Genomic DNA, 27,904 nt, shown 5'->3' with positions numbered 1-27,904 from the left:
GACCCTTGTGATTACAATGGACCCACCCAGGTAATCCCAGCTGTTTTCCCCCTATTTTAGGGTCAGCTGATTGGTAACCTTAACTCCATCTTTGACCCTAATGTCCCCTTGCCCTGTAACCCTACTTATTCACAGGTTATGGGAATTAGGCTGCGTTCATCTTTGGGGAGCCCTCATTCTGCCGACCACTAATGGGAAATGGTAGGAGAAAATACGAATACTTCCCGCTTACACATTGCTGAGTGTTGCTCATCCAGTAAACTCAGCTGAATTCATTCTACAGGTGATGAAACTAAAGATTAGAGAGCTTATGAGTGGGGCTCATTCTTTTTTTTTTTTTTTTTTGCGGTACGCGGGCCTCTCACTGTTGTGGCCTCTCCCGTTGCGGAGCACAGGCTCCGGATGCGCAGGCTCAGCGGCCATGGCTCACGGGCCCAGCCGCTCCGCGGCATGTGGGATCTTCCCAGACCGGGGCACGAACCCGCGTCCCCTGCATCGGCAGGCGGACTCTCAACCACTGCACCACCGGGGAAGCCCGGGGCTCGTTCTTGAAATCCCCTGATGACCCCCCAACCCTTCTGGGATTCTGATCTACTCCATCTGGGGTGTGGCCTGGGCGCTGGGATTTGCTACAAGCACTCAGATAGCCAAGGCCTGGAGCCACTGGGCTAAAGGAATTACTCCAAGTCACCGCCCTACTGTGAGCTCCTGAAAAAGCAGGCACTGCACTCAGGCCTGTCTTATTTCAAAGCCCCCACTAGGTGCTGGTAGAGGAGAAACCTTCATTTCTTCCGCAGGGAATTGGTACTTTAACTGGGGACAGACTGTAGTTGAAACCAAGGGAACGAAGGTTCAGGGGTAGAATTTCAAGCACCCATTTCCTGATGGCAACACAAGAACAGGATTTCATTTGGGGGAGAAAAATGAGACAGTGCTCATAGGACAACACTTGGCATAGGGTGTGAGACCTCAGGAAATGGTGACGCTGCTATCGGTTTTGTTAGGGCCGGGCTGTGGAGAGAGCAAGGCCAGCAGGGCCTTCTGGGTGCGTGAAGCCTCACCCCAAAGTTCACGCTGGCTGCTTCCTCTCTCTCCCCTGGTGGGAATCTGAGCTCAAGGCTCTCCCAGAGCAGTCCTGGGTGGGCCACCTGGGCATCAGCCTCCCTCCCATCCCTCCCTGACACAGTGTCAGACCCCCCAGGTCTTGAATCCTGCAGTGAGTTGAACTGTGTCCCCCCAAAAGACAGGTCCAAGTCTTCATCCAAGTACCTGTGGATATAAATTTATTTGGAAATATGGTCTTTGCAGTTGTAATTATGGATTTCAAGATGAGATCATTTTGGATGTAGGGTGTCCTTGTAAGAGACAGGAGAGGCAGATTTGACACATACAGAGAAGTCCGTGCGAAGATGGAGGAGAGATTGGTGGGACTCCATGTGTCACCAGCAGCCCCCAGAAGCTGAGGGAGGGGCATGAAAAGGATTCTCCCTCAGAGCCTTAGAGACACTGGCTCTGCCAACATCGTCCTGTTGGATTCTGGCTTCCAGAACTGAGACCATTCATTACTGTTGTCTTAAGACCACCCTCCTCACCCTTTATGGTAACGTCTTATGGCAGCCACAGGAAACAAAGAGAGATCTCACCCACCTCCACCTCTGGATCCCCGAAAAGAGCCAAACAGGCCTGGGAAGGCAGAGCACTGCCTCTCGGCGCTGTGTCCCCTGCCCCCCGTCTGAGTGCCCAGGCCCCGGAGCCTCATCCTATATGAAAGGTACCAGGAAGCACCAGGGCCATGACCTCTGACACGGGGGCACTCATGCTCACCTGATTTTACAGCCCACTCTGGACTGAAGAGGTAGAGGTGCTGCAGGTCAACTCCAACTCCAGGTCAAACAAGAATGGCCCCAAGGACGGGTGGGCGGGACCAACTCTTCTGGTCTTGGGAGCAAAGATTGTTTATGTGGCAGAATGACAGCTATCTACCCAACAACTGTCTCCATTCATCTCTGCTAACCTCACCCAGCTTTGTTGGGACAGCAATATCTCCTACTCTAGGGAATAAGTCATGCCTGGTCTCATCAGATCATGGTAAGCCCATTCCCCACTGTCAGTGATTGGTCTAAAAGTGGGGATACCATTCTATTCTGGCCAATGAGATGCAAAGGGAAATTGGCTAGAAATTACTGGGAAAGATTTTCCTCCAAGAAAAGAAAGAGGCACTTGAAGGCAAGGCCCTTGGTACCCTGCTCTGCTTGCTTCCAGCATGGGATGCTGTCAGGAGGGGATGTGATGTCTGGAGCTGTGGCAGCTATATTGTGTTAGTGAAGTGAGCCATCATCCACATGCTGATGATAGCAAAGAGGAAGGTTACAAAGTGTCTGGGTCCTTGATGGCATCACTGAGCCACTGATCAATCTTGGGACCATTTGCCTCTGGGAGTCTTCTTTGGTTAAGGCATTGTAGTTGGGTCTTTGTTTACTTAAATGGAACAAAAAAAAAGCCTATAATGAAGGTTAGAGGTTACCTGGGGTTTTCAGTGATATAAATAGGTTTTACAGGACACATGATGTGGCTATAGATTTATGTGAAGTCCAGGAAGAGTGAGGAAACAGAGAAGTCAGGAGACCTGAGTTGAACTCTGATCCTGCACTTTGCCCCTGTGTGAATTTAGGCGTAACATAAGGCTTTCTGAGCTCCGCCTTCCATAGCTGCAAAATGGGGGTGATAGTCCCAACATATGAATATTCACTGACTTTGGTCTGAGTTCAAATGAAATGACGTGTGAACGCATTTTATGACATGCCGTGTAAATGACAGACTGTTAACCGGCTCCACCTGCTTTGACTTTGGGTTAATTGCGTGTATGTATAATGGGGATGGGGTGGGGAAGGAAGAAGTTTTAAACAGAAGATTTGCCTTCATAAATGTGTCCCTCAGGAGATGAATGGTAAACTCAGGTGCTTATCTGGAAATGCAAATCAACCAATAGCTGGGGTGATGATTCTGCATCCTTGCACCTCTGCCCTCTCACACTCAGTCAGGCCAATTCTACTTCCTGAAGAGTCCATGGATCTGGACCTCCCCTCCATCTCTGCCCTCACGGCCTCCTTCCAGACCATACTGTTTCTCACTCAGAGATCTGTCCCAGCCCGAGTTGGTCTCCTACCTCCATTCTGGAACCTTCACCAGAGAGCTCTTCCTAACACGCAGGTGAGGCTGTGTCACTCTGGGGCCTGCCCTTGATGAATCCCCATTCCCTGGTCCGTGCATCCCAGCAGCCAGCAGGGCCTGATGCACAGAGGATGCTCCCTCATCATCTACTGGGAGGAAACAGCAGCCTGGGATTCAAACCTCGGGAGGGTTATTAAGACATAGTTTGGCATCTCCCAGGGATGTTCTCGAATGAACAAAGCTGAGTCACCACTGCTTCTCTGCATGTAGACACTTTATTGAAAGTGAGTGGCTAAGTTGGAGAATAAGGTGTCCAGGGTGGCAGCTGGGGTGAGGCTGGCAGGGTCGGGGGGTGGATCTCGGGGGCTGGTCACTTGCTGTAGGTCTTGGAGCCAAACTCTGGGAGACCTAGGAGGTCTTCTGTCAGCCCAGGGGCAAACGGGTGGCCTTCCTCTTCAGTCCCTGCTGACGGCCCATCCTCAGCTGCATCTGGAACAGGAGAGGCAAGGCTGGTCTAACCTGGCTCAGGACTCATCCTCCCTCATCTCTTTCCCTTTGGCCCAAAGAGACCCCAGCCTCTGATGCGAGTTCCCTACTAATGCCCTACAGAGGGACATTTCTGGGGTGGGGCACCAGACTTACCTCCCGGCTCTAGGGACATGCTAAGGGTACAAGGGACTTGGGTTCATCAACTGAGAAGATAAAAGCAGAGTTGAGAGTCTAAACTGTATATTGGGCAAAAGGTCGCTTCCCTGCTGAATGCTACACTCTGCCCCTCCCCACGTGAAGAGCTCCTGTCACACTGAAAACCTCAGCTCTGCACCGCCTGCCCCAGGAAGGCTTCCGGGGAGATGTGAGTCCTCCCTCCTTTGGGGGTCTCACTAGCTTGGGGGTAGACTTCCATCGTGGCACCCAAAAAGCTGAAGGACATTCGCTGGGTTCTGTCACTCACTCTCCCACTCTTCTGGAAGCTTCTTAGGGCACTGCATTGATCTCTATATTCCCCGTGCCGTCATTATGATTCACTTCTTCTCAGCACCTTTGCAACAGGAAGTTCTCTTCAACAGGAAGCAGTGAAATACCCATTTCTCCCCCGGCTAGGAAGCCCTCTCCAAGATGTTTCGTCCGAGCCAACAAGGGCAGCGGGCGTGAGGTTCAAGACCCTGCCTTCCTTCCCCACACCAATGCTGCCATCGGTCCCCTACTGAACCCGCCCAGCCCTCCCCAGCCCAGGCCTCCCAGTATCTTCTCCCTGTGCCCCTCCCATCCCCCATCAGAACAGGAGGCCCTTGACAAAGAGAAGCCGCCCCCCCAAAGACTGTGAGTTCCTCACAGGAAGGGGCAATGCCAATGGCATCCCAGTAACCCAGTGGCCCTGGATCCCTACCTGCTGAGGCCTTTAGAGACCGGATGTACTTGGACCAGAAGGAACAGTCAGCCTTTTTCAGGCCCTGTCGATTGGGCAGCAGGACGCTGAGCTCCTTGTAGCTCTCTGCGCCGTCACGGGGCACGAAGTTAGGCCAGGGGGGTGCAAACCCAGGCGCTTTCCTGGAGAACTCGTGTGGGTAGTTGGGATTTCTGGGGGAATGAGAAGAAAGAAAGAAAGTTCCCCAGGAGGCAAGAAAGTTCCCCGTGAGGGAAACTGCTCTCTCCTTTCATCACCTGGGATCACTTCCCACTTGCACGTGGTCTCTGAGGACCACGTCACACATCTTCAGGTGTCACAGCAGGAGTTGAACCCGCCCTATGTGATTCCAGGGCTGTGCTCTTAACAGCTGCATTACACACAACAGAAGTTGCAGATGCCCGAACTCATCGCTCTTGGGCCATTTCTGGAAGAGGAAAGGTGTGAGCTCGCAACCCAGCAGTGTCACTCAGGACCTAGTGCTGCCCTCTGACTCTCTGAACGCTCAAGACGTCACCGTGTCTCTTTCAGTCCTGGTGTCCTTTATCTGGACACCACAGACAGTGTCTGGAATGCCTTTGTTTGCCCAAGGCCTGTGCAGGAAGGTGGGCCAGGAGCTGGGCAAACCTGTTGGCCACCTTCTTTTTGAAGGTCAACTTCCCTTTGAAGTTTCCAGGGGGCTGAGCACCGTGCTAGGTGAGCACTGCTTGTCTGGTGTAAAGGGAGACAGGGTGGAAAGGAGAGCAGGAACCAGTTCTGGAAGGGGGAATGGTGAGTATGCTATAGCTGGGCTAGAATAGAGGTTTGTGGGGAGGCCAGAGGCAGACGAGGAAGGGTCTCGCGTGTCGTAACTTCATTTGATCATCTAAGACAGTGGTTCTCAACTTGGGGTGATTTTGCTTTCCAGGGGCCATTTGGCAATATCTGAAATATTTTTGTTCTCACAACTGGTACAGGGGTGAGGTGCTCCCAGCATCTCATGGGTGGAGGCCAGAGATGCTACTAAACAGCCTACAATGCACAGGACGGCCCCACGCAAAGACTTATCCAGCCCTGTGTCAACAGTGCCAAGGGCGAGAAAGTCTGATCTAGAGCCATCAAATGCGGCTGAACAAGGGAGTGTATGATTGGGATGTTTCTTTGTTAAGACTAATCTATGCAAAGGTCATTTTGGCTAGAAGGGGAGGCTGAGCCGGGGAGACCAGTGGTAGGGAGGAAAGGGTGAGTCCATCAACACAAAGTGTGGCCTTTGAGTTCAGAATGAGGGGAGGGAATGCGCGGGGCAGGCTCCAGGCACACGTGGTCTACTCACCCGGATCGGATGAAGTTGGAAAAATACTGCATGATTTTCAGGGAAAGGCTTTTCTCCTCCAGAGTAAACTGCCCCTCGTAGGCAGGGTAGAAGGGAAGCCCAAAGGCATATCGAACATCTGCCAGCAATTCCAAGCTGGGAAAACACACGGAAAGAAGAAGGAGCAAAAGTTAAAGGAATAATAAACTGCTGGAAGAACCAAAGGAGCCAAAACCCAATATTCTTTGCCCAGCGAAGATTTTTCTCTCTTTATGTTTAGGATTACTGTTTGGTGCTTAGTTTAGTAGAGATTCTGCTTGGCCCTTAGTCCAATGGCCCCACTGGGGCAGATCCATGGCAAGTCTACAGGTTAAAGTGTACTCAGTGCTGAGCACTTAACTCCCTGGAAACAACCTCTGTAAGTTTGTAAGCAATTTTCCAAGAGAATGTTCTCTTGACCACATTCCAACCATGATACTTAGAGTATCAATTGAACATCTGTTTCTTCGAAACAGCCTGCATTTTCAAGCCCTTCTCTGTGCTAGTCCTTGTTCATAGATGGCTTATACTTTCCAGCTCTTCAAGGTTGCTATTCATCCATGGAACCAACCCTAACACAGTGCCTGGCACATAGCTGGTCAGTAATATATGTGCTGTGCTGAACTGGATACCTAATATGCAGCAGACGGGGGGAATAAAGATTCGGAAGCCAGATGAGTGGTTTAAATGGACTGAGTTGGCACTGGTACAGGGGGCCATGGGAGTGAGCAGTGGGAGAAAAGCTGGAGGGACTTTAAAGCTGTGTAGTAGAGAAACTGGCTTTTCCCAAGGAGAAGTCTGGCCTTTGCCCTCTGGTGTCTGGGAGGTAATCCATGTCATACCTGATACGAGTGTCTTTGTTTAGGGCAGCGGCTGGCCACGCTGGACCTTCTGTGAATGTGGCCTCATTCAGCAGTCTCAGCGCAGGGGCCGTCCATGCCAAAGACCAACCACGTGACTCAGGGTGGGGGGCTTTGGGTCACATGGTAACAGTCAGCCTGGAGGCTGACACCAACCACACAGGCAGTCAATCATGCCTATGTAACGGGGTCCCAATCAAACCTCTGAACACCAAGTCTGGGGGAGCCCCCCTGGTCGGCACCGCTCTGTGTGCATCGTACATCAATGCCCAGAGGGTGAGCCCTCCTGGTTCCATGGGGAGAGGACAGCAGAGCTCGTGTTTGGAAACCCCCCAGGCCCGCCGCTATGTCGCTCTTCCTTTGTCTGATCTTAATCTGCATCCTTTCCTGTGACGACCTCAACCACGCATACAGCAGCTTCCCGTGAGGTCTGTGAGTCTTTCTAGTGAATTATCAGACCGGAGGGTGATTTGGGGAACCCCCCCGAATTGCACTTGGCGTTAGAAATGAGCACGATCTTGGGTGGAGACTGTGTTCTCTGACCTTGTAATTGGCCTAATTTATCACAAGAGTCAATCTCTAATCTTACAGACGAAGTTCAGAGAGGTTTCCTGACTGACGCAGAGACACGCTGTAACTTGAGCAGCAGAGTCGGGTCGGGAACATTGCTGGGGAGCATGATGCTAACCAAAGGCCTGGAGGGGCCCAGGGGCGCCATCCCCGGGTCGTGGCTCCTCCAATTTCAAGGTGTGTGACTTCTCGAAAATTATTTGACCTCCCTGATTCCCTGCTTTGTCATCTACGGAATGGGTATAAAATACCTACTGCACAGGGTTGTTGTGAAGCTGGAGATAAGATGGTGTGTATGCAGTAGGTACTTAAAGGCCTGGCCCACTGCTTTCTCGTCCATCATTCTAAATACTTCAGGATGTAATCAACCATCTGTAAGGTAGCAGCAGTGTCTCTGGCCAGGCGACCAGTGGCTCTCATCCACGCTCGTGTAAGGGGCAGATGTACCGATTGGACAGATGTCCTGGGGAAGGGCTCAGACCAGGTGGCTCCTAGATAAAGGCAATCTGTACAGAGGCTAAACTACTCTAAATCAAGATGCAAAGTTGTGTGAATAGACAGTGTGACGCTGGCTCAGGGTGACTCACTGTGATGACCCCCAGAGACGGGAAAGGGGACCCTCAAGATTAGGGATGTGAAGGGGAACATTTCAAGCCAAGAGGGGGCCTTCTCTGCTATCCCTTGCCTGCTCATGTCGGGAACTGAGGTGACCCACCAGCGCGGGGCTGGAGCTGGAAGCCAGGCACCTGGCCCAGCCTGGGGACTTCTGAGGGGCTCGAGAGCTGGAACTCCTCCTTTCATCATAAGAATTATCAGCAGGTGTACATGTGACTAGTAGCACGGCGCAGAAGAAACGACACGCCACTGAGTCACTCAGCAGAGACTCCTCTCTGTCACTTGTCACCGTGGAACTTTGGATGAGTCATTTGACTTCTCTGAGGCTTAGTTTCTACATTGTGAGATACAGACCAGAGCAGCCATCGCATGTGGAAGCTATTAAAACAAGTGTTTCACAAATGCCGGGGACGACTGTGATTACGGTTATTATGTGTGAATATCGGCCACCTCGACTGGAAGGCATCATAGAAGGAACACAAGACAGTGTGAGCCACACAGGACGGACAGCACTCGGTCAGGATGGAGAGAATAACAGCCCCAAAGGGTGATGTCTCTTTGCAACTGTTGTCAGGGACCCCGACCCTCTTAGAGCAGCTGTAAGCTTTACTTCATTCCTGAGCAGGAAGCAGAAAGAAGCAGTGGCATCAGAATTTATAGGTCCTGGGACCCGAAGAGCCAAGTCCTTTGTCCAGCTCTGGTCAAGCTCAGACGAGAGCCCAGAGTCTGCGGCCAGCCCTGCTGAGCACCTGTTCGGAGCTACTGTTTCCTGAGCACCCGAGATGTGCCAGGGACTGTGGTTGGTCTTTGATCAGCAACTTTCAGGACCAGCCAGGAAGTAAAGTGTATCATTTGCATCGTTTCCAGGCAATGACCCAAGGCTCAGAAAGGTGAAGTGACACGGGAGAGCCAGGATCGGAAGCTGTTTCCCAGACCCCAAACCCTGTCTGTCTCTACTCTACCTCTGGGGGTGCAGCGCTGAGGACCAAATCAATACCCATTAATTTGGGTATCAATGCCCCAAATTCTCAGTGGTGTTTTAAGAGCCATAAAAGGAAAAGGAACACAGGACAAAAACATGCCAGGAAGATAGACATCGTAAGAAGGGCGATAAAAAATCTCTCACTAATACCCATGCTTCGTAGTTCGCAAATCACTGTCACCTTGCTTGTCTCAAGGGCCCCGTGAGTAGGTGGTATTGGAATGATTCATGGAGTTTTACACTGGAGGAAACTGAGGCTCCCAGAGGCCATTTTCCTCCCAAGGCCCTGAAACTCAGCGGCGATGCCAGGACCAGGTCTGGACTCCAAGGCCCGCTGTCCTCTTGGTCTTGTTGCACGGGGTCGTCCACCGGCACCACTACCACCACTGGGCTGGCTGAGGTCTGTGCATCTCAGTGGCTGCATAGGAACCGGGGGAGCCCAGAGTCGCAGGGGTCCCCCTCCCCCCGCTGCCCCGACCCCCCGAACCCGCTCCTCCCCTACAGCGTGTGGAAGGGAAATGTCTCGGGAGGCCCTGAAGAGAAAGTGACTTTATTCCTTTCCTACTGCTGCCCCCTAAGAAATGCCACAAACTAAGGGGCTTAAAACAACACACATGTACTATCTCACAGGCTCTGGAGTTCAGAGGTCCAGCATGGGTCTCATTGGGCCAAGATCAAGCGGTCAGCGGGCTTCATTCCTTTGGGAGTGGCTGCGGGACAATCTGTTTCCTACTCATCGGGGGTGTGACAGAATTCAGATCCCTGAGGGGAGGGACCCAAGTTCCCGTTCTGTCGCGGGCTGTAAACTGAAGGCCGTTCCCAGAGGCCACAGTTCACGGTCCTTCTTCTCTACCCTCAGAGCCATCAACAGTCAGTGGAGTCCTTCTCTCGTCCCATCTCTCTGACCCGCTCCTCTGGCCCCTCTCCTGCTTTGGGGAACTCGTGTCGTTAGATCAGGCCCACCTGGGTAATCCTGAATCATCTCCTACGTCCAGGTCCTGAATCTTATCCCATCGGCCAAGACCCTTTGCTACGTAAGGTGACATATTCACAGGTAGGGTGGGATTCGCATGTGGATGTTTGGAGGGGCCATATCCTGCCTTCCACAGTGGCCTTTTCCACTGTTTCTTCCAAAGAAAGCTGCATTCCCAATGGTGCAGCGAACAGCGTTCAAATCCTGGCTCCACCACTTAAAGCTATGAAATCCTGGGGAAGGTACACAACCTCTCTGAGGTTGTAAAATGGTGACACAATCACGCTTCCAAACATTGAATGAGGTTTAGCAACAACATTTTTCAAATCCCTTGCTCAGTGTCTGGCTCCAGTGTTCACTGCTATTTTCGTTTCCCCATGAGAACCGTCAGAAAGCTTAGGAATAAGGGTCTCTAACGTGAGGGTCCAGCACAGGGTTCCAGAGGACCACAAGTTCCCTGAAATTAGTATAACATATGCCGTGACGCTGTGGATGTGCATATTCCTTGGGAGAAGCTTCATAGTTTTCATCACGTTCTCCAGAAGATCTGTGCCGATGGTGTGACGGTAAACGCTTAATGATTGGCTTTTGCCAGTTTCCACGGTCTCCCACCATAGACGATGCCAAACTCCCAAAGTGATGTCATAGAACATGAAGCTGGGGAAACATGTGCACAGCGGCTCCTGGGACCACACGCGAGCTGGCTCCAGCCCGCCACCCAGAGTTGACAGAGCACTGCCTTGGGGAAAGGCCTGGCCTTCCAGCGCGTCTGATCTGTTTCATCTGAGGGCTTGCTGCGCATGAGGATGGCTGCTTTGCTTGCTCCCGAGCAGGATGCTGGAGTTATTTCAAGCTGCTGAAGACAGACATCTGGAGGAGGGGCAGGCAGTGGGAGCCTTGGAAGAGGGCTTATGGGATCGGAGCACCAAGGCCTCAGGGAGTCTGGGCTGAGTCCCTGACCCTCTGGAGGAAGAAGAGGGATTTGGAGTCAGCGTCGGCAGAGGGGGACACGGAAGGACACTCCAGGGACTGACGAGGTAAAAGGAGGAACTCGCTAGCTGAATGGCTGCAGTGCTGCAGGCTGAGGCAGACAGTTCATGCCTGTTGATGTGGTTTCTACGTTCTGTGCTGGATGTGATCACTGGTACGTCATATACCCAGACTTGTGGCACTCATGTGGGTACATGGCCACACTGCTTTTATTTAGCTTTTTGGTGTCATCTGCTGTCTTTGATAATAATCTTCCCATCATCCTTCCCTAACCTGATAGTCACGCATCCCATCTCAGACCAGGTCTGGATCTTCCCATCGTCCCATGTGGACGTGGGGTATAGGAAAGCTCCCTGCCCAGGCTGGGTGAGCTTGGCTCAAACCCCACTGACTCTCGGCTGCTCTACCTGTGAAATGGGTCTGATCATCCCTGTTCAGCCTCCCCTGTGGCATTACCAGATGCTCACAGACTGATGGTGGGTGGAAATCTCTCTAAAAGCTACAAATTACCATCCAAGCAAGAGCTACTGTTGCTGGTGTTGGTGACGGTACATTTAGCCAGAGGGTGGGGAAACTGAGCGGCCACACAGTCCGGGGGACACCTGAGTGGGCGCTTCTGTTTCAGGATGTGGATACAGTTCAGTGAGGACAGTGGCAAGACACTGCCTGTCGTGGCAGGACTGCACTTGAGTCATATTTGCCAAATGCCTACTGTGCACCATGCTCTGAATAGGTGCTGGGGGAAAAGAGGCATAAGCCTGCCATCCATCAGGGAGCTCACAGTCTGACAGGAAATGCAAAGAAGCCGACATTAAAAAAATAAAATTCTGTGGGTTGCATGATGGACACATAGACATCCAATGACAGAATTGCTTACAAACTTCATAAAAAGAGAGAGAAAAGCAATACTATTTGTTTCCGGCAAGGGAATGGCGAGGAGTTCGTAGAAAGTCAGAAAGGAGAAATTATGGTTGATTTGTGCCTTGAAACGTGAGTGGAGGTCTCTAGGAGTGGGTGAAGTGTGGACGGGTGTCCGGGCAGAGACTCGGGGTGTGTGAATCACAGACTGGGTTCTGCGCTTTGTACGGACGACAGGGTGGGAGGTGTGGCCTGGCACAGAGGGGTGGAGGCAGGACGGGGAGCTGCGGCGGCAGGTGACGGATTCTCCAGCGCTCTGGGCCTCATGTATTGTGAGAAGTGCATCACGCTGAAAAATGAAATTGGAGTTTTTCCTGATCCAGGAAAATCAAAAGTTTGGGAACCGCTCAAGCACATGCTCACTAAGGTCTTTAGGCTCCGGTCCTGTGGAAGGCATGAGAACTGAGGCCAGAAGGAACTGAGGGCCACATCTTAAGGGATAGAGGACATTGTGGTTTCTACACAAGCCAGTCACAGGCTGCATCTCTTTCGGAACGATTGCCAGAGGGGGCTGGGAAGAAAGCTTAGAACTGAGAAATCACAGGGTGGCTGCAGTTATCCAGGAGAGATAGAAGTTTGCTTCTTTTTACAGATTGTCCCCCGACCTTACCTGTCAGTCATCCTGCATTCCAGCAAGTCAAAAGTCAAAGCCACCTTTCAGAGACTATTCATGTACAAGCTCCTGACCTGAGCTCTGCTTCCAGTATAAGAGAGGCATCACGTGTGGACACTGGGGCTCGTTAGGGAGCACGACTGAGATGGTGTCCCCAGAGGAACGCACTTGACACTGGGCCCTGCTGACACAGTGACCCGAGCTGGGGATCAGGGTGCGGAGAGGGACTGGGTAGGATCTTTCTTGACATAAACAGGCCACACGTTTACCTTCCAGGGCTTGAAGAGGCTTTTGGCTGGGGCCCGTTGCCCCAGCCCATCTCACTGGATTGATTTGAGAGTCTGCTGTTCCAGAGACTTCTATCCTTGTTGTTCTGTCCGAAAGAGGAGGCTTGTTGACCTCATCCCCATAAAATATACTCCTTTTTTTAATCTTTAGCCAGCATCTCTGGATAACTTGCTCCAAAAGAAATTAGGGAACATGGAGGAATAAAAGCCCTTCTGCTTCCCAGGATTTTTTCTTTTCTTTTTTTTGAGGGATTGTTAAATAACTTACAAATAGGAGCTTACCAGTGTACTTCTCTTTGGGCAAATCTAACATGCAAAAGTTCAGATTCTGCCTAGGAATTAATCAAGAAGTAATTATATGCTTTGGCTCGCGTTTTACAAAGAGATTCGCTAAGCAATACTTTAAATAATTCAACCCCATCCCCGGCCCCAGATGAAATACTTGCAATATTTCTGTAACTCCCTAAAGCCCAGCACAGCTGGATGATATATGGTTTGGCAAATCCGGCGAAGCTTTCAGAGGACTTGCTGGATTAACCTGGACATTTTATTCTCTATATGAGGTGTAACAACTGTTGCTCAGAAAAGGCTGAACTTTCCTGGTCCAACACACCTACTCTCACCAGGAAGTTAGATGTTTACCAAGAACCAACTTTGTTCATCACTGACCCGTCTGTGCCAGTAATAGTTCTTCTTGTAAGTATAGAGCTGAATTAAATGCATTACATATCACGTGGATGCCCCACTTTCAAGAAACCAGAAGTGGACATCCACTTGCATTATGGTTATGGGTTTGCACAAATTTCAAAGGGAGAACTCCAAACCACATTTTCCTACTCAAACTTTTGACCCTGCATGAGAAGAGTGGCAAGTAAATGCACGTTTGTACGTTTAGAGTGAAAATTAAATGTTTAAGGCATATTCATTAGTCATAAGTTCCCACTTTAATTGATTTTTTTTGATTAACTAAATGACCATCATATTGGATAACAGGGTTTCTATTCTACATTCAATTAAAAATCTGGTTTTTAGTGAGTTGTGTTCTGAGTGTGAGAGAAAAGACTAAGGTGCATTCTATATAACCTGTCTTAAAAATTCCCAATGACTTTCCATCATACTCAGATAAAATACTATCTCTTTGCTTGCCACAGCTTACAAACTCTTATGTGAACTGCAAGACCCTGTCTTTTTTCCCCATATCTCCAGCTACTCTCCTCCTCTTCAATAAACTCCAGCTCTCTGTCCATCTTTATCCTCAAACATGTCAATCCCTTTCCGTTTCTCCTTCCTAGGGCAGTTATCTGAATTTACTCTACATATTTATTTGTGTATTGTCTGTTCTTTGCACCCTAGCCCTAGACCCTCATCAGCCCACCCCCCTGACTACAGTGTTAGTCCCAAGATGGTAGCCCTTCTCTGTCTTACCAGCTGCTCCACCTCTAGGATCTCTATCTCAGAGAATCTGGGGCAGAGAAGACAGTAATTATTTGTCGAATCAGTGTTGAAGAGGATATATAGCACAAGCCCTTATACATCATGAATTTGGCTTCAGTCTCAGAAAATGATTTACTTCCATCTTTACTGGGAAATAATCTTGTTAATCACACAGGATGTAGCCAGGCCAATGGACCCAGTTCAAGAATTCAACCACTTAATAGTTGCTTTGGTTTGCTAATTCCAACTAATTCACCAAGACAGTCAAGTAAAAACATAATATTTGGAATCTGGAATGTTAAAGGCCCCTGGAATGCACAGAAACATCTAGAATGCCAATGCAGTGGTGTACAAAATATCTTGAGCCTGGAATTGATGTCTTTGTTTTTCCAGGGTTGGGACAACTTGTGAAGGAGGAACATTACTGCCTCTTTAGTCATTCTGATAATTTTTCTTCTCAGAACCTTATTTTTCTTAAAAGGAAAATAACCCAAATATTGGCCATCTACAACACGCCAAGTATTTAATGTACATTGATTTGAATCTTCACACTATGAAGCAGGTGTAACTACACCTATTTTCTAGGTGAGGAAACTATGGTGAAGGAACTTGCTCAAACGCAGACAGCTGACAAATGGAAGAAATGGGATTAACACCCTAGTTGGTTTAACCTCCAAGGATGTGTTCTTTCACTACACTGAACTGCTTTTCCCAAAATTAAAGACTGGTCCAACATCCTACATGAAGCCTGGGTAGGTGTTTAATCCCAAGAGCCCTACCCCACTGCCCATTCAAAGTCAAGTCTCATCTCTCTAAAATGCCTCTGCACCGCTGAGACGTGGCAATGACATCTCAGGACTCCGGGGGCGAAGGACTTTGGAATAAGGACCTGAACACAGCACATAATTCAAGCATGATGGCTCGCACACAGCCCCGAGGTGAATTTCCATGGGAAACGATGAACTGGTACCACCCCCAGGAATCTTAAGATGATGGGTCCCCATCTCCCCTCTGAAGCGGCCACAGCAGATCTTTCAGGAGCTGCTACACAAAAACCACTTCTTCTGTGGTTGCTTTCTTCCTGGATCTTGTCCACTCCAACATGGGTTCTCCCAGCATCAGACATTAAGCAGTATTGGTAGCACTTACTGAGTGCCAACTTTATGCCAGCCAGCTAGCTAGGCCGTTTGCGTGTTTTGTCTTATTTGATCCCGACACACTCCTATAAGTGTACTATTATTAGCTCCATCTACGAATGTGGAAACCAAAGCTCAGAGAGGTCGTCACTTGCCAGAGGCTCAAAGTGAGAGGCAGAGCCAGGATAAGCCCCCTAAGGACAGGCAACGTCAGAGAATACATCAGTGCTCCCTTCTACACTCGCTGGGGCCTGGCTCCTGGAGGGATCCCCCAAACCTAGGCTGGCCACAGGGTCTTGGAGTCCGTGGCTCGTGAGTGGCAGAGTACACAATGTGGGTCCCTCCTAGGAAGACACTTGGGCGAGAGTGTCCTGTGGGAGGAGCTGGTTAGAGAGAAAGACATCAACTGTCATCAACAAGATGGCGATGCCGGGACTGGCAGGGAGGGAAGAGTCCCAGCAGAGCGTGGGAGGTGGCGCCTAGACACGGCCGGGCAAGAGAGAGAACAGCCACGGCCTCAGACCTAGGAGTGGACAGCAGCCAGGGTCCTGCCTGGCGTGACCACGGGAGAGAGCCTGCCAGCCTTCCAGGTGAGCTAGATGCTCCGGTTTGTGGTGCACTGTGGTCTGCCCGAGGGTCCGTGGGACCAGGGACAGTACCTGGTGGCGGAGGGATCTTGTGTTGATTCAGGGATAAGATCTGGGAAAGGGGTCACACCTTCTCTCCAGGTGGTTTAGTGATAACTCCCGTTTTAAGGGATGCCAGCAGTGCTTACCAACAGAGGACCATTTTGAGCCCCAAGGGACAGTGGCCTTGTCTGGAGACATTTTCAGTGGTCACAACTGGGAAGGTGTTTCTGGTATTGAGTGGGCGGAGGCCAGGGTTGCTGCTAAACAGCACAGAATGCACAGGACAGCCCTCCATGGCAAAGAGTTATCCAGCCTGAAACGTCAACAGCGTCCAAGTTGAGAAACCCTGGATTACAGTCATCACTGAAAATCCCTCTTCATGAAACAGCGGGCTATAGATGGGAGCCATGGAGGAAACTGGCTCAAAATCTCCCCAGTGAGCAGAACTGAGCAAAAGAAAACTGCTAAGTTTTGTCCTCGTGTCAATAGTCTTGGTGAGCAAAGCTGCCAGGCATTGTGGTGTGTACAAACACATACACACACCCACAAACACACCCTAGATGCAGACACTGCACCCCTGAACCCTTCCAGCAGCCCTGTGGGACATGCACTATTACTCTCCCCTTGGATAGATAAAGATGCATGGAGGCTCAGAGAGGTTAAGCAACTTGTCCAAAGTCGCACAGCTAGCAGGTAGACCTAGCCATGGCAGGCACTCAGAGGCTTTGGGTTGAAGTGGGTGCAATTGAAAGAAAACTGGAGAAAGGGCAGGAGGCAGGGTTTGAGTCCAGACTGCCGCTTACTGACTCTGTGACTGGGACATAATTCCAGTCTTCTCTGGGCGTTTGTTTCTTTATCTGTAAAATGAGTTGGATGAAATCATCTTACATAGTCTATGATTCTTTGAATCTGGATCTTAAAATTGCACCTTCTTCTCACACTGTAGATTTTCCTTTTTTTGTCTCCTCCCCCATCCATTACACTTATTCTTTCCTCACAAAAGTTGGCCCTCAATTTCAGAGATGCAAATCTCATCTACATAATCCAGGTGAGCATGCAATGCTGTGATCAATTAACAAGAGTCTGCAAGAAAGTGGTAATTTATTGTGTTTTGTTCACTAGCTATGCCAGGAAGGCTAATATATGCTCACAGACAGATGGCTGAAACCATAAGGCACGCGCATATATTTTAAGTCTGTAGATTTCAGCCAGAAATAAATGAGAGTGTGACAGCTCCAGGGCAGAGTGAGAGAGATGTCTTTTCGAGCAGAAAAGATAAACTTGCCAACAATTAAATGGGTTAGTTTTTATGATTCATTCATTGACTCAAGTACCTACTACATAGACGGCACCATACTATGGTCGTGGTGGGGAGAGATGATATATGCCCAGAAAGATATCAAGCACGTGTTCTGACGGACAAGAATAATGAGACACTCTTACCATTTTCTGTTTGCCAGGTCCTGTTCTATACACAAATCATCACAATAACCCTCTGAAGTAGGTACGATTATTCTTCTTCCCATTTTCAGTTGAAGAAACTGTCACCAAGGAGGCTAAGTGACTCGCCTTAGGTCCCTGAGCTAATAAGCGTCAAGATGGGTTTCTAACGAGGCAGTTGACCCAGAGTCGCTGCTCTACCCAGGACACTTTCTGCCTTTGTACAGTTGGCAACATCTCTGCCTCTAAAATGTTTCAGTGGCTCTGAGTGTCTCTTTCCTCCCAAACTGATAAAATGTCAGAGTCAGAAGGTGTCTGAGAGGTGACTGAGCCCAGACATTTTTCATCTCTCTGTAAACTGAATGACCTTGAAATTTTAATTGAAGCTCAGTTATGAAGTTGAGAGAAAGGGGCTGGGAAGCTCGGACCCTCCATCTCGCTCTCCTTCTCCCCCGGGTCCACAGAGCCCAGTGAAGAATCACTACTCCTGACCTGTCCCACCTCCTTACTCCCATTTTGCAGATAGCAAAACCGAGCCCCAAGGAGCCTGTGAACTAGAGTGGAAGAGACCCTTTCCCACCTGTCAGCTGAGGTAGTTGGATCAGCTTCTGTCCTTCAGCATGATTTCCTGAGCACCTACTACACCTCCTCTGTACCAGGAGGGTCTCTAGGCCCTGAGGTGACCCGGGAGGCACTTTGTGTGGTTCTGACGCACGGGCGTGGCTTCCTTTCAAGGAGGGTTCTGTGGATCAGCGCAGTGGCGTCCTGTCTGTGGGTCCCCAGAGGGGCGTGAGGATGCTTTTCAGCAACAGAGAAACCCAAACTGGCCACAAGAGACTGAGGATGTGGTTTGGATTCTGTTCAAGGGCTGCTCCTCCGGGAACCACCCTGATCCCAGGTCCAGACAGCCTGCTTTGCACCCTTGCCCCTCGGGAGCCTCCCCAGCAGGGCTGTCATGTTAGAGAGAAGGGTGGTGCTTTGCGTTGAACTCTGTCCCCCTTAAAAGATATGTCGGAGCCCTGACCTCTAGGACCTCAGAATATGACCTTCTTTGGGAATAGGGTATTTGCAGAGATAACCAAGTTAAAATGAGGTCATTGCGGTGGGCCTTAATCCAGTCTGACTGGTGTCCTTATAAAAAGGAGAAATTTGCACACAGACACACAGTGGAAAGATGTTGTCTACAAGCCACGGAATGCCTGAGGCCTCCAGAAGCTGGGGCGTGGGGTGCCTGGAGCAGATCGTCCTCTAGAGCCTCCAGAGGGAGCGCGGCTGTGCCGACACCTTGATTTCAGACTCCCAGCCTCCATAACGGTGAGACGCTACCTGTTGTTCTAAACCTGCCCGGGTGTGGTACTCTGTTACAGCAGCCCTAGGAAGCAAATACAGGGGGGCTCAAAGCATTACTGATGCTGGCTGGAATCACATGGATCCTTTTGCTACATTATGTTTTGATCGTTTTTGTCCTCATATAACAGGGGCAGTTCTTATTTTTTTGCCGCTTGGAAATTTTGGAGTTCCAAGCTGTATGCACACGTTGAAGGCTTTTGATGGACTTGTGGCAGGAGTATCGCGGCTTATGCTACAATCTCTGCCTTCAAAGAGGGGAAGGTGGAGAAGCAGATGGAAGAACTCGCGCTCTGGGTGTGAACTCCTGAGGGCCCTGGCGTTGGGGAGGCGCTGCCAGGGCACTCCACGAATGGCTTCCCACGCCTGGCCTCCCTGGATGTGGTCTGGCCTCCTGGACGTGGTGGCCACGGGATTAGGAGACCTCCTTTCATCTCTGTCCAAACCCTCGGCTCTTCTCACTGTTCCTTCTCTCCCGAATGCCTTCTCACCAGAACCCTAGCCTGGCATTTACTTCCCTTCCCACAACCTGGAGGCAGTTGCTTGAATCTAGGAAGTAAATCAAGTTGGAATTATAAACAGTTCTAAGCAGAGAGACTGCGTGTTTTAGTGGAAAGAGAATTCTGGGGCTCAGAGAAGCTATGAGTAGGTCACTGCTCTATAACTAACGGCTGCTTGTCCTTGGGGAAATCACGTGGAACTTCTTGAACCTCAGACTCTTTATCCATAACACAGAGATGCTCTTTCCAACACCGCTGGCCTCACAAAGATGGATGTTCCGTGAAGTGTTATGAATTGAATAACCCTTTGGGGGAAACCAGGTAACGAGTGCTTGTTTAGGAAAACTAGAATGTCTGGGGGCCTGTATTAGTTTCTCATGGCTCCTGTAACAAATTACCACAAACTTTCATGACTTTATAGCAACAGAAATTTACTGTCTCACAGTTCTGGAGACCAGGAGTCCAAAACCGGTTTCACTGAGCCAAACTCCAGGTGTGGGCAGGGTCAGGCCCCCTCTGGAGGCTCTAGGGAAGAAGCCACTCCTCTTTCCTCCAGCTCTGGTGGGTACTAGCATTTCTTGCTTATGGGTACATCACTCCAATCTCTGCCTCTGTGGTCACGTTGCCTCCTCTTCTATGTGTACCAAATCTCTCTCTGCTCTCTCTTATAAGGACACTTGTGAATGCACTTAGGACCCACTGGGATAATTCAGGATAGTTTTCCCACGTCAAGATCCCTAACCTAATCACATCTGCAGGACCCCTTTTCCTTATAAGGGAACATTTACAGATTTCAGAGGTTAGGACCTGGTATCTTCAGGTGACCATTGTTCAACCTACTATAGGGATGTTGCCAATTATAATAAGAAATCGTGTATGGTTGTAAGACGTCCCTTGATGCTGGTGCAAAGCAACACAGGTTAGAGAGGGATAATTTATAATCCAGATATTATTCACACCAACTCAGTGAGAGGAAACCATTAGCCTCATTTTGTAGATGAGGAAACTGAGGATCAGAGAGGCAAATGAGCCTGCCTAAGGCTGCACAGCTGGCTAGTAGTGGAGCTCGTCCTTCAGCTCTAAAGTTCACTTTCGGGACTTCCCTGGTGGCGCTGTGGTTAAGAATCCACCTGTCAATGCAGGAGACACGGGTTCAATCCCTGGTCTGCGAAGATCCCACATGCCGCAGAGCAACTAAGCCCGTGCACCACAGCTACTGAGCCTGCGCTCTAGAGCCCATGAGCCACAACTACTGGGCCCATGTGCTGCAACTACTGAAGACCATGCGCTCTAGGGCCTGCGTGCTGCAACTACTGAGCCCGTGCGCTGCAACTACTGAACCCCACAGGCCTAGAGACCGTGCTCTGCAATAAGAGGAGCCACCGCAATGAGAAGCCTGCACACTGCAACGAAGAGTGGCCCCTGCTCACCTGAACTAGAGAAAGTCCACATGCAGCAACGAAGACCCAACACAGCCCCCCCAAAAAAGTTGACTTTCTTACACTCAGTAACAGACCATGGACATGGGCGATGGATGTCCTTGCTCCATATGTCCTTGCTTCATACTCTCGTATGAGATGAAGCAACACACTCTGGCCTCTTGTGACACCTGACCCCCTGACATTCTGTTACCAAAGGAGCTCCAATGTGAAGTGGCTAATCTGATGTAATTTGTGGGAATCACATCAGATTATGTGGGAAGTTACTGGCCCAGCACTGGAGGGATCTGGGGTTTTCCAGCACAGGTGAAAAGCTCAGGACTGTAAGGTCATGAAGAAGTAGAACACGCGGCCTCACAGTCCTCCCTCCAATGCCCTGGAAACCTTGTGCCCCAGCGACGCACGTTGCTTTGCCTCCCACTGGCCGAGACCAAATATGCCTTATGACACCACTCCTCTCTTCCTTTGTTTAGCTGATGGCGCTACGAAAACCGAACCTTTGTTCTTTTCTTCTTTACTTTTCAATCTTTTCTTTGGCTTCCGGGAAACTAGGATCACATCCTGGGCCCACTGGTCACCGCTTCCTTTATCACTAGTTTTCTTTTGCTTGTATCTCTTATTTTTCTTTTCCATTTTGATAATTTTATTGCACTTGAGACTTTTATTATAAGATACATTGAACTTATTCTGGAAGTTAGAAGCGTATATAAATTAGGGGTAAATAAAACTCCTTTTGTTGCAAAAGAAATCTTTTTATACTTTGGAAAGTCATTTTCTTAAATTAAGCTGAGTGTTCAGTTTTTAGAGACATAAACAGGTAGGATTAATAAAGATGGCTCCTCCCCCCAAGCCAGGTCAGTCAACGAATGCCTGATGTTGCAATTCCAAACTGCTTCCTATATCTTTTATTTGACTTGCTCTTCCTACAAGGCTGTGAGATAAAGTGGTGATTACTATTCTACCCATTTTTCAGATGATAAAACTGAGACTCAGAAAAGTTAAGTGACGCGTCCCATGTCATTGAGCCAGGACTTGTATGATGGTCCTGCCTTCTTTTCTCTGCTGCCCTGTGGATCACAGAAGTGACAGGGACCCTCTGCCAGATTCTCTTTGTGTGCCAACACCCGCTGTGGCCACGCAGCCACCTTACCTGCTGTGGCCATAGCTTTCAGGAGCGTGATACATGAAGACGTTTCCTTGGGCTCTCCTTGCCCAGTGTCTGGCCATGTCGATCACAGGACAGATGATAAAGTAGTCCCTGGTGAGAGGAGGACAGAGGATGGGGTCTAGCTATGCACAGCTCTATGGACAACAGTGCCGGGTAAAGGCTTCTCCCAGGCAAGGGACCTGGGCCACCAGCCAGCCCCTCTGCATAGGCCTGCAGAGAACACCCCCCGCCCCTCCTCACACCCTCCAGCTTTCCTCTCGCCCCTGCTGGCCCCCCTGCTGGCGCATGGTCCAGCCTGCTTCACGGAGGGCCACGATCACACACTATGTCCATACGATGCATCGCAGGGTCAAGAGTCCCATGGGACAAACATCTTCCCAGGACATCAATTTTACTCAAAGACTTGGGAGCAAAACATTTTATATTAAAATAAATATAATATACTATGAAGCTGAACATAAAATAATTGTGCATTCTGAAGGAAGATGGAGACCTCAGGGACGTTTCAGGTTATGACACCTTTAGACCAGTGGCTCTCAGCTGGGATGCCTCCACGCTCCAGAAGACGTTTGGCAATGTCTGGGGGACACTTTTGGTTGTCACAGCTGGGAGTGGAAGGTTCCACCCTGGCAGCACTGTGGATGGACCTTGCCGAGGAGACTGGAGGCAGGGAGGCCCATGGAGGCTGCTGCCTCAGTCTGGCCAGGAGAGAATGAGGACCTGGCCTAAGGGAGGAACGGAGTCCACCACCTCAGTGAAGCCTTTTTTGGTTACCTGCCCTCCTTCAGGCCTCTGCTCTTGCCCTTGTTCACAGATTGTCCTCAAAGACAGTTACAGGCAAAGTTGGGGCAAGAATGAACATAGGTTTCTGAACTCTAGCCCTGAGCTCTTTCTACAACATTGATCTAAGCCAGTCCCGACTTGGCTGTGAGCCGCTCAGGGTCCAGGATTTGGACATCTGTGAGTTCTTCAGGTCCAGTCTGGGGCTGGGCCTCCAGGAATAGGCGTTGGCTATTTTGTTCAAAGCTGAGCTCTCTACTAGAAGGAAAATTAGAGCCTTCCTGTCCCCAAGATGCCAGGGGGTGGTACAAAGTTTTATTCTGAGCTAGTGAACCTCTGATTGGAAACCACAGGCTCCTGGGAGGAATGACCAAGCAGGACAGTGGGCCTCAACATCCGAGTCAAGTTCAGCAGAGGCCTCTGAGCCTTGACAGTGGCTCTGTCCCCGGGGACAATGAGCAAGGGCCAGCGTGGACCTCCCTCCCCGAGGACGGGAAAGAAGTTACAGGATGCGGAAACCACCTGACCACACTCTCCCGGCTTGGAGGGGGGCCTGTCAGGGAAACAGAACATGTCAAGTGGCCCGTGAAGAACTCAAAGGTGACACGAGAGCTGGAGTCCCCATTGTGGTCTCATCCCAGGGGGCTCTGCAGGCAGAGAGAACTGGAATCCTGGCTATCTCTTGACGGTGCTGAGAGGGACATTCTGGGGATGGCAGAGCCTGTGATGGGTGCAGGCACCCACTAACCCCTCTTGGGTTGGGGGACCTGGGCGGACTTTCCCAGGGAAGGAAGCTTGAAGCAGCGGACTTGAGCAACAAGACGCATAAGCAGTGAGTGCAGAAACAGCACTCTCCACCCCCGGGAAGGGGATGTACAGCGTCAGGAGCGCTGGGTCTTCTGTTCTGGGTGTGACATCAGGCACAAGCCTTCCCCTGTCTAGGCCTCCATTTCCTGTGGAAGGTGAACTCTGGCCGCCCAGCAGAGTCACCTGGGGGAGCCTTGAAAACTACCGATGCTTACGAGGCCTGGGCTCTAGCCACCCTTGGAGCTCTCCTCGCGCTGTTCTCAAGGGCAGCAGGGGTCCAGGTACTGGGCTGGAGGTGGGGTCCTCTCTGCTGGACTGCCCCCCGCCCGCTCTCCATCCACACAAGCTGAGCGCAGCTTCTCGGTTCGGGGCATATCCAAGCAGGCACCCTCTGACGGCGCGCGAGCACCACGGAGGGGAGGGGTGGGTCACCCTCGTGTCTCCCACTGGCGGGCAGGCAGCCCGCGCTGTGGACTGAATGACCGACACAGATGAAGCAGCAGCACCAGGCCCCGGTCCTCCCGGGGGATCTGAGCCTCCCCACGGCCTCGGGGAGGCGGAGGCAGGACGGCGAGCCCAGGCGGCTCACCTTGCGGCCGCCTCCAGGGCGCGGGAGAAGGCGGCGTAGTCATCCGCGTGGTGCTCCAGGGAGTAGTACCACGTCGCCGCAGCCTGCACGCGCTCGTCCGCCGCCTCGCCGCCCAGAGAATTCTGCAGCGCCTGGTAAAAGGCTGTTTTGCTACTGGTCCGGCCTTGACTTTCCTCAAATTGCTTAAAAGAAAATATATGGAAAATCCCCAGTCAGATTCTGAAAGGCCCGACTGAGCATAGCTCAAGCCCTTGGTCTAGAATTTTCTCTCTCGGAGGCAGTGGAAGACGGCGAGAAGTGCGTGGGAGCTGGAGCCGGACTGCCTGGTGGAAATCCCAGCTCTGCCCTTTTCCAGCTGTGTGGCCTTAAACAAGCACCTGTACCCCTCTGTGCCTGCCTGAAGGTGGACACAGTGGAGCCCCCAAGCAGGGTGGCGGTGAGGGTTAAAAGGGTTCATACACGTGAAGCCCTGAAAATGGCGCCTGGTGCCTAATAAGTGCTCACTGAACACAAGTCTTTGTCGCAGGCTGATCACAGGTCTCACGCGTGCTCGTGCACTTGGTTCTCAGCCAGCTTGTCACCTGGTTTTGTTAGGAGAGCTAACTTCAGTCGCATTCACTGACTCAAGCATTCAACGTAGGGACACTGCCTGTACCCTTTTCTACTGATAGACACACTCTTGGTCCAGGGCCAGCGGCTTGCTAGGCCTGGGAAACAGCCCTGAACGCGCTAATCAAGCTCTCTGCTCTCAAGGGCCTTGCGTTCTAGTGGGTGGAGACGGAAAATAAGCAAAGAGTTGTGCAGTTCATCCGGGACAGGTGCTATGAAGAGAAACGGAGCAGGGTGAAGGGATGGGGCAGGGCTGTTTTATATAGGATGGGCAGGGAAGGCAGGGAGCTCTGTGGGATGTGTGTCCAGATGGAGATAACTCTTTCTCCCTCCCTCCCTCCTTTCCTTCCTTCCTTCTTTCCTCCTTTTTCTTTCTTCCTCAGTCTCTTTTTTGTCTCTTCTTTTTAAGATTTATTTTTAAATCGAGGTAACATTGGCTTATGACATTATATAAGTTTGATGTGTCCAACATTCCGTTACTACTTCTGTGTACCCTACTGCACACTCACCACCAAAGGTTCAGTTTCCGTCTGGTCACGCACACTTGAGTCAGTAAATGAAACTGACGTTAATCCCTTTTACCCATTCTGCCCTCGCCCCAACCCTCCTGCCCTGGTCACCACTATCTGTAGCTTCATGTTCATTTTTGCTCGGTTTGGTTTGTTCATTTGTTTGTTTCCCATATGAGTGAAATCATATGGTATTTGTCTTCCTCCTCCCCCTTCCTTCCTTTCTTATCCTGTCTGCCTGGGAGAGTCTGGGGAGGCCATGTCATCCCCTCAGGACTCAGTTTCCTCATTTCTGAAGACAAGGGGTGGGGAGGGAGTATCAGTGACGCAGCTCTGGTGTCGGAGATCCAGACCCCTCGGCCCTTGTACGGTCCTAGGATGTGTGTTTACATATTTCTAGGCTCTTATTTCAACACGGACATGTGCTTATCAGGATATCCTGACATGTTTAAATTGTTTTTCTAAACATTACCAAGCACACAGGAACTGTGATTAGAATTCAAGGAGTGGGTATGATCGGTAAGTGACCCCTTCCGTCCGAGACACTCTTTCAGCACATCCTGGGGTTCTGGGTTGGACTGCCTTCAGCCTGGCTCACCAAGAGGCTGGACCAGTGGCTGGAATCACTGATCAGAGGCACGTCTGCTGGTGGCCACACACCAGCTTCAGGAGAGATGAGGAAAGGAGACAGGGAGAGGTGTGCAAAAAGGGCTTCATTTGAATTCTATCTATATTCTATCTATCTATCTTTGTTATCTATCTATAACGGGTTATTTCTTGGAAAAAGATCTGAAGCAAATGTGGCAAAATATTAATATCTGTTAAATCTGAATAGTGATGTTTCTTTTATCAGTGTTTTTTTATATCAAATATTTCTGACCATGATCTATAATAAAAAAGACATTTTACACATGCAGAATTCACACACACACACTCACCCTCAATGCCTGTAGTAACGTTCACGAACAACATTCATACTCATTGCTGTTAACATACATGATATATCTGATAGTTTCCATTCTATTCTATTCTAGTCTAATCTAGTCTATTCAAAAATGCCTGCCTGAAATCTACTTAATTGACATCACAGCCTACTAATAGTTTAGGGGGAAACCTGCATTATGTTATTCCCTGTTATTTTCTGAGTTTTTGGAATATTTTATCACAAAAATTATATTAGTCACCATTCGCATAACTCCAATTATTGCCAAACATTTAGCATGTGTATTTTACTGAAGTATCAAGATCACCATATGAGTTGGGCAGTTGCATAGAATCATTGCCAAATTCCAGGGAAACCTGCATATAAGGGGCTTAGCACAGCTCTGGGCACACACGGTCAGTAGCGGTGAGCGATTACTATTGCCCTGTCCCAGGCGCAGGCAGGGGCCCCTGGGGGGCTTCAAGACGCTGCGCTGAATCCCCAGGTGCTGTTATTGTCAGTTTAACGCCTAGTGTTCCAGAACTACCAAGCAGCAGAGGGGCACGCAGGGCTCTAGCGGGTGCCCAGGAAATAAGTGTTGGACAAATGAATGGAAGAGACACTGACCTTCACAGAGATAACACAGGTGAGGCTGCAAGTCCAAAGTAAAACCTCCTAGATTCAAATCCCAGAGCTGGAAAGACCTGGGCTTGGATGCCCGCTTTGCTACGTATTAGTTATGTGACCTTGGGCAACTTACTGAATCCCTCTCTGCCTTTGTTTTCTCCTCTGTACAATGGGCACAATAATATTACCCTCTTCATAAACCTGTCCTGAGGTTAAATGAGATGACACCTACACACTCTTAGCATGATGTCGGCGGCTGGGTGCCTGCAGCTCAGCTGGCCCAGGGGAGCCCATGCTTTAGAGCCAGGCCTGATCCAGGCTGGTCCCGCTGGCTGTGGGTCCAGATCCTTGGGAACTCCTCTTCCGGATCACTGCTAGAAAACGACTGACCTCACCCAAAGGACAGAGCCTCCTTCACGGGTGCTGCGGAAACTCTTTCCATAAGATGCACCTTTTAGGAGCAGCAGGGCACCAAGCCCTGGGCCTTGCCAGAAGTACCTCCAACCATCTGAACACTTCCATGGCTAGAATGCTAAAGGGAGGGGCCCAGGTTCTGCTTCCACGAGATTGCGATTCGTTTCCCATTCTGAGCGGATCTGAGCCTCTGAGACAAGCTGGGCCGTGGCTGCATCCACAGTCAGTATTTTGAAGAGACGGTTGGAGTGCGGATCTGAGCCCCCTGGGGGCGCGTGGGGATGCGAAGGGGCCCGTTCTCAGGAAGACCCAGGTCTCTTCCTTCTTGGCGAGGACAGAAGCACAGATGCTGTTGCTGGTTTAATTAGAGAGGCAGCAGGAGGGATGTGGCTACCACGTGACTGCCAAGCCAGGGCCGAAGCCACAAGCTGTAATGACAGGCAAGACGTGCCTCAGAGGCGGGTTTGCTGGGCCTGGGCTCATTAAGGGCCATCGAGAATTGTATTAATTATTATCAAATGGGTGACAGTAGATATTACTTCTCTCTCCCCTCTGGTTGGTAAATTATTAAAAGTAGGTGTCCTTGTGTTCACCCCAAGTTTGAGAAACAGGATGACAGCCACGTTGCTGCAAGGTCTTTATCTTCAAGTCACTGTTCAGTCAACAAATTTCTGTGCAGCGCCTGCATGTGCCAGGAGCAGCTCCAGGCATCTGGGTACATCGGGGAACCGTACAGCCCACGTTCCTGGCCCTTTGGGGGCTTTTAGTCGAGTTCGGGGGAGGGACGGCACAGGACAAATCTTTGTAACAGGCGGTTCGGTGGTGATCACTATGGCACAA

At 50.3% G+C, this 27,904-nt stretch overlaps 1 protein-coding gene across 5 annotated transcripts in view; it reads right to left on the bottom strand.

Moving 5' to 3' along the window:
• Positions 1 to 3,135: 3,135 nt before the first annotated feature.
• The window catches only part of TG (thyroglobulin), a 249,366-nt gene continuing 224,597 nt past the window's right edge, over positions 3,136 to 27,904 (bottom strand). For 3 of the 5 annotated variants that reach the window (XM_049700307.1, XM_049700309.1, XM_049700308.1), the window contains 5 exons: positions 23,984 to 24,165; positions 21,790 to 21,897; positions 5,889 to 6,023; positions 4,559 to 4,749; positions 3,138 to 3,660 (listed from right to left, as the gene is read on the bottom strand). In XM_049700307.1, coding sequence (XP_049556264.1) covers positions 3,542 to 3,660; positions 4,559 to 4,749; positions 5,889 to 6,023; positions 21,790 to 21,897; positions 23,984 to 24,165 — 735 coding nt within the window. In that variant the 3' untranslated portion in view covers positions 3,138 to 3,541. Of the gene's footprint in view, positions 3,661 to 4,558; positions 4,750 to 5,888; positions 6,024 to 21,789; positions 21,898 to 23,983; positions 24,166 to 27,904 lie in introns of all 5 variants that reach the window. The other 2 variants (XM_049700310.1, XR_007472514.1) reach the window with 2 other exon arrangements.

Source organism: Orcinus orca, chromosome 17 (assembly GCF_937001465.1).
Source record: "Orcinus orca chromosome 17, mOrcOrc1.1, whole genome shotgun sequence".
Classification (NCBI taxonomy): Eukaryota; Metazoa; Chordata; class Mammalia; order Artiodactyla; family Delphinidae; genus Orcinus; species Orcinus orca.
Note: the sequence above shows the minus strand (reverse complement) of the source record. Positions and strands in the feature narration are given on the sequence as shown.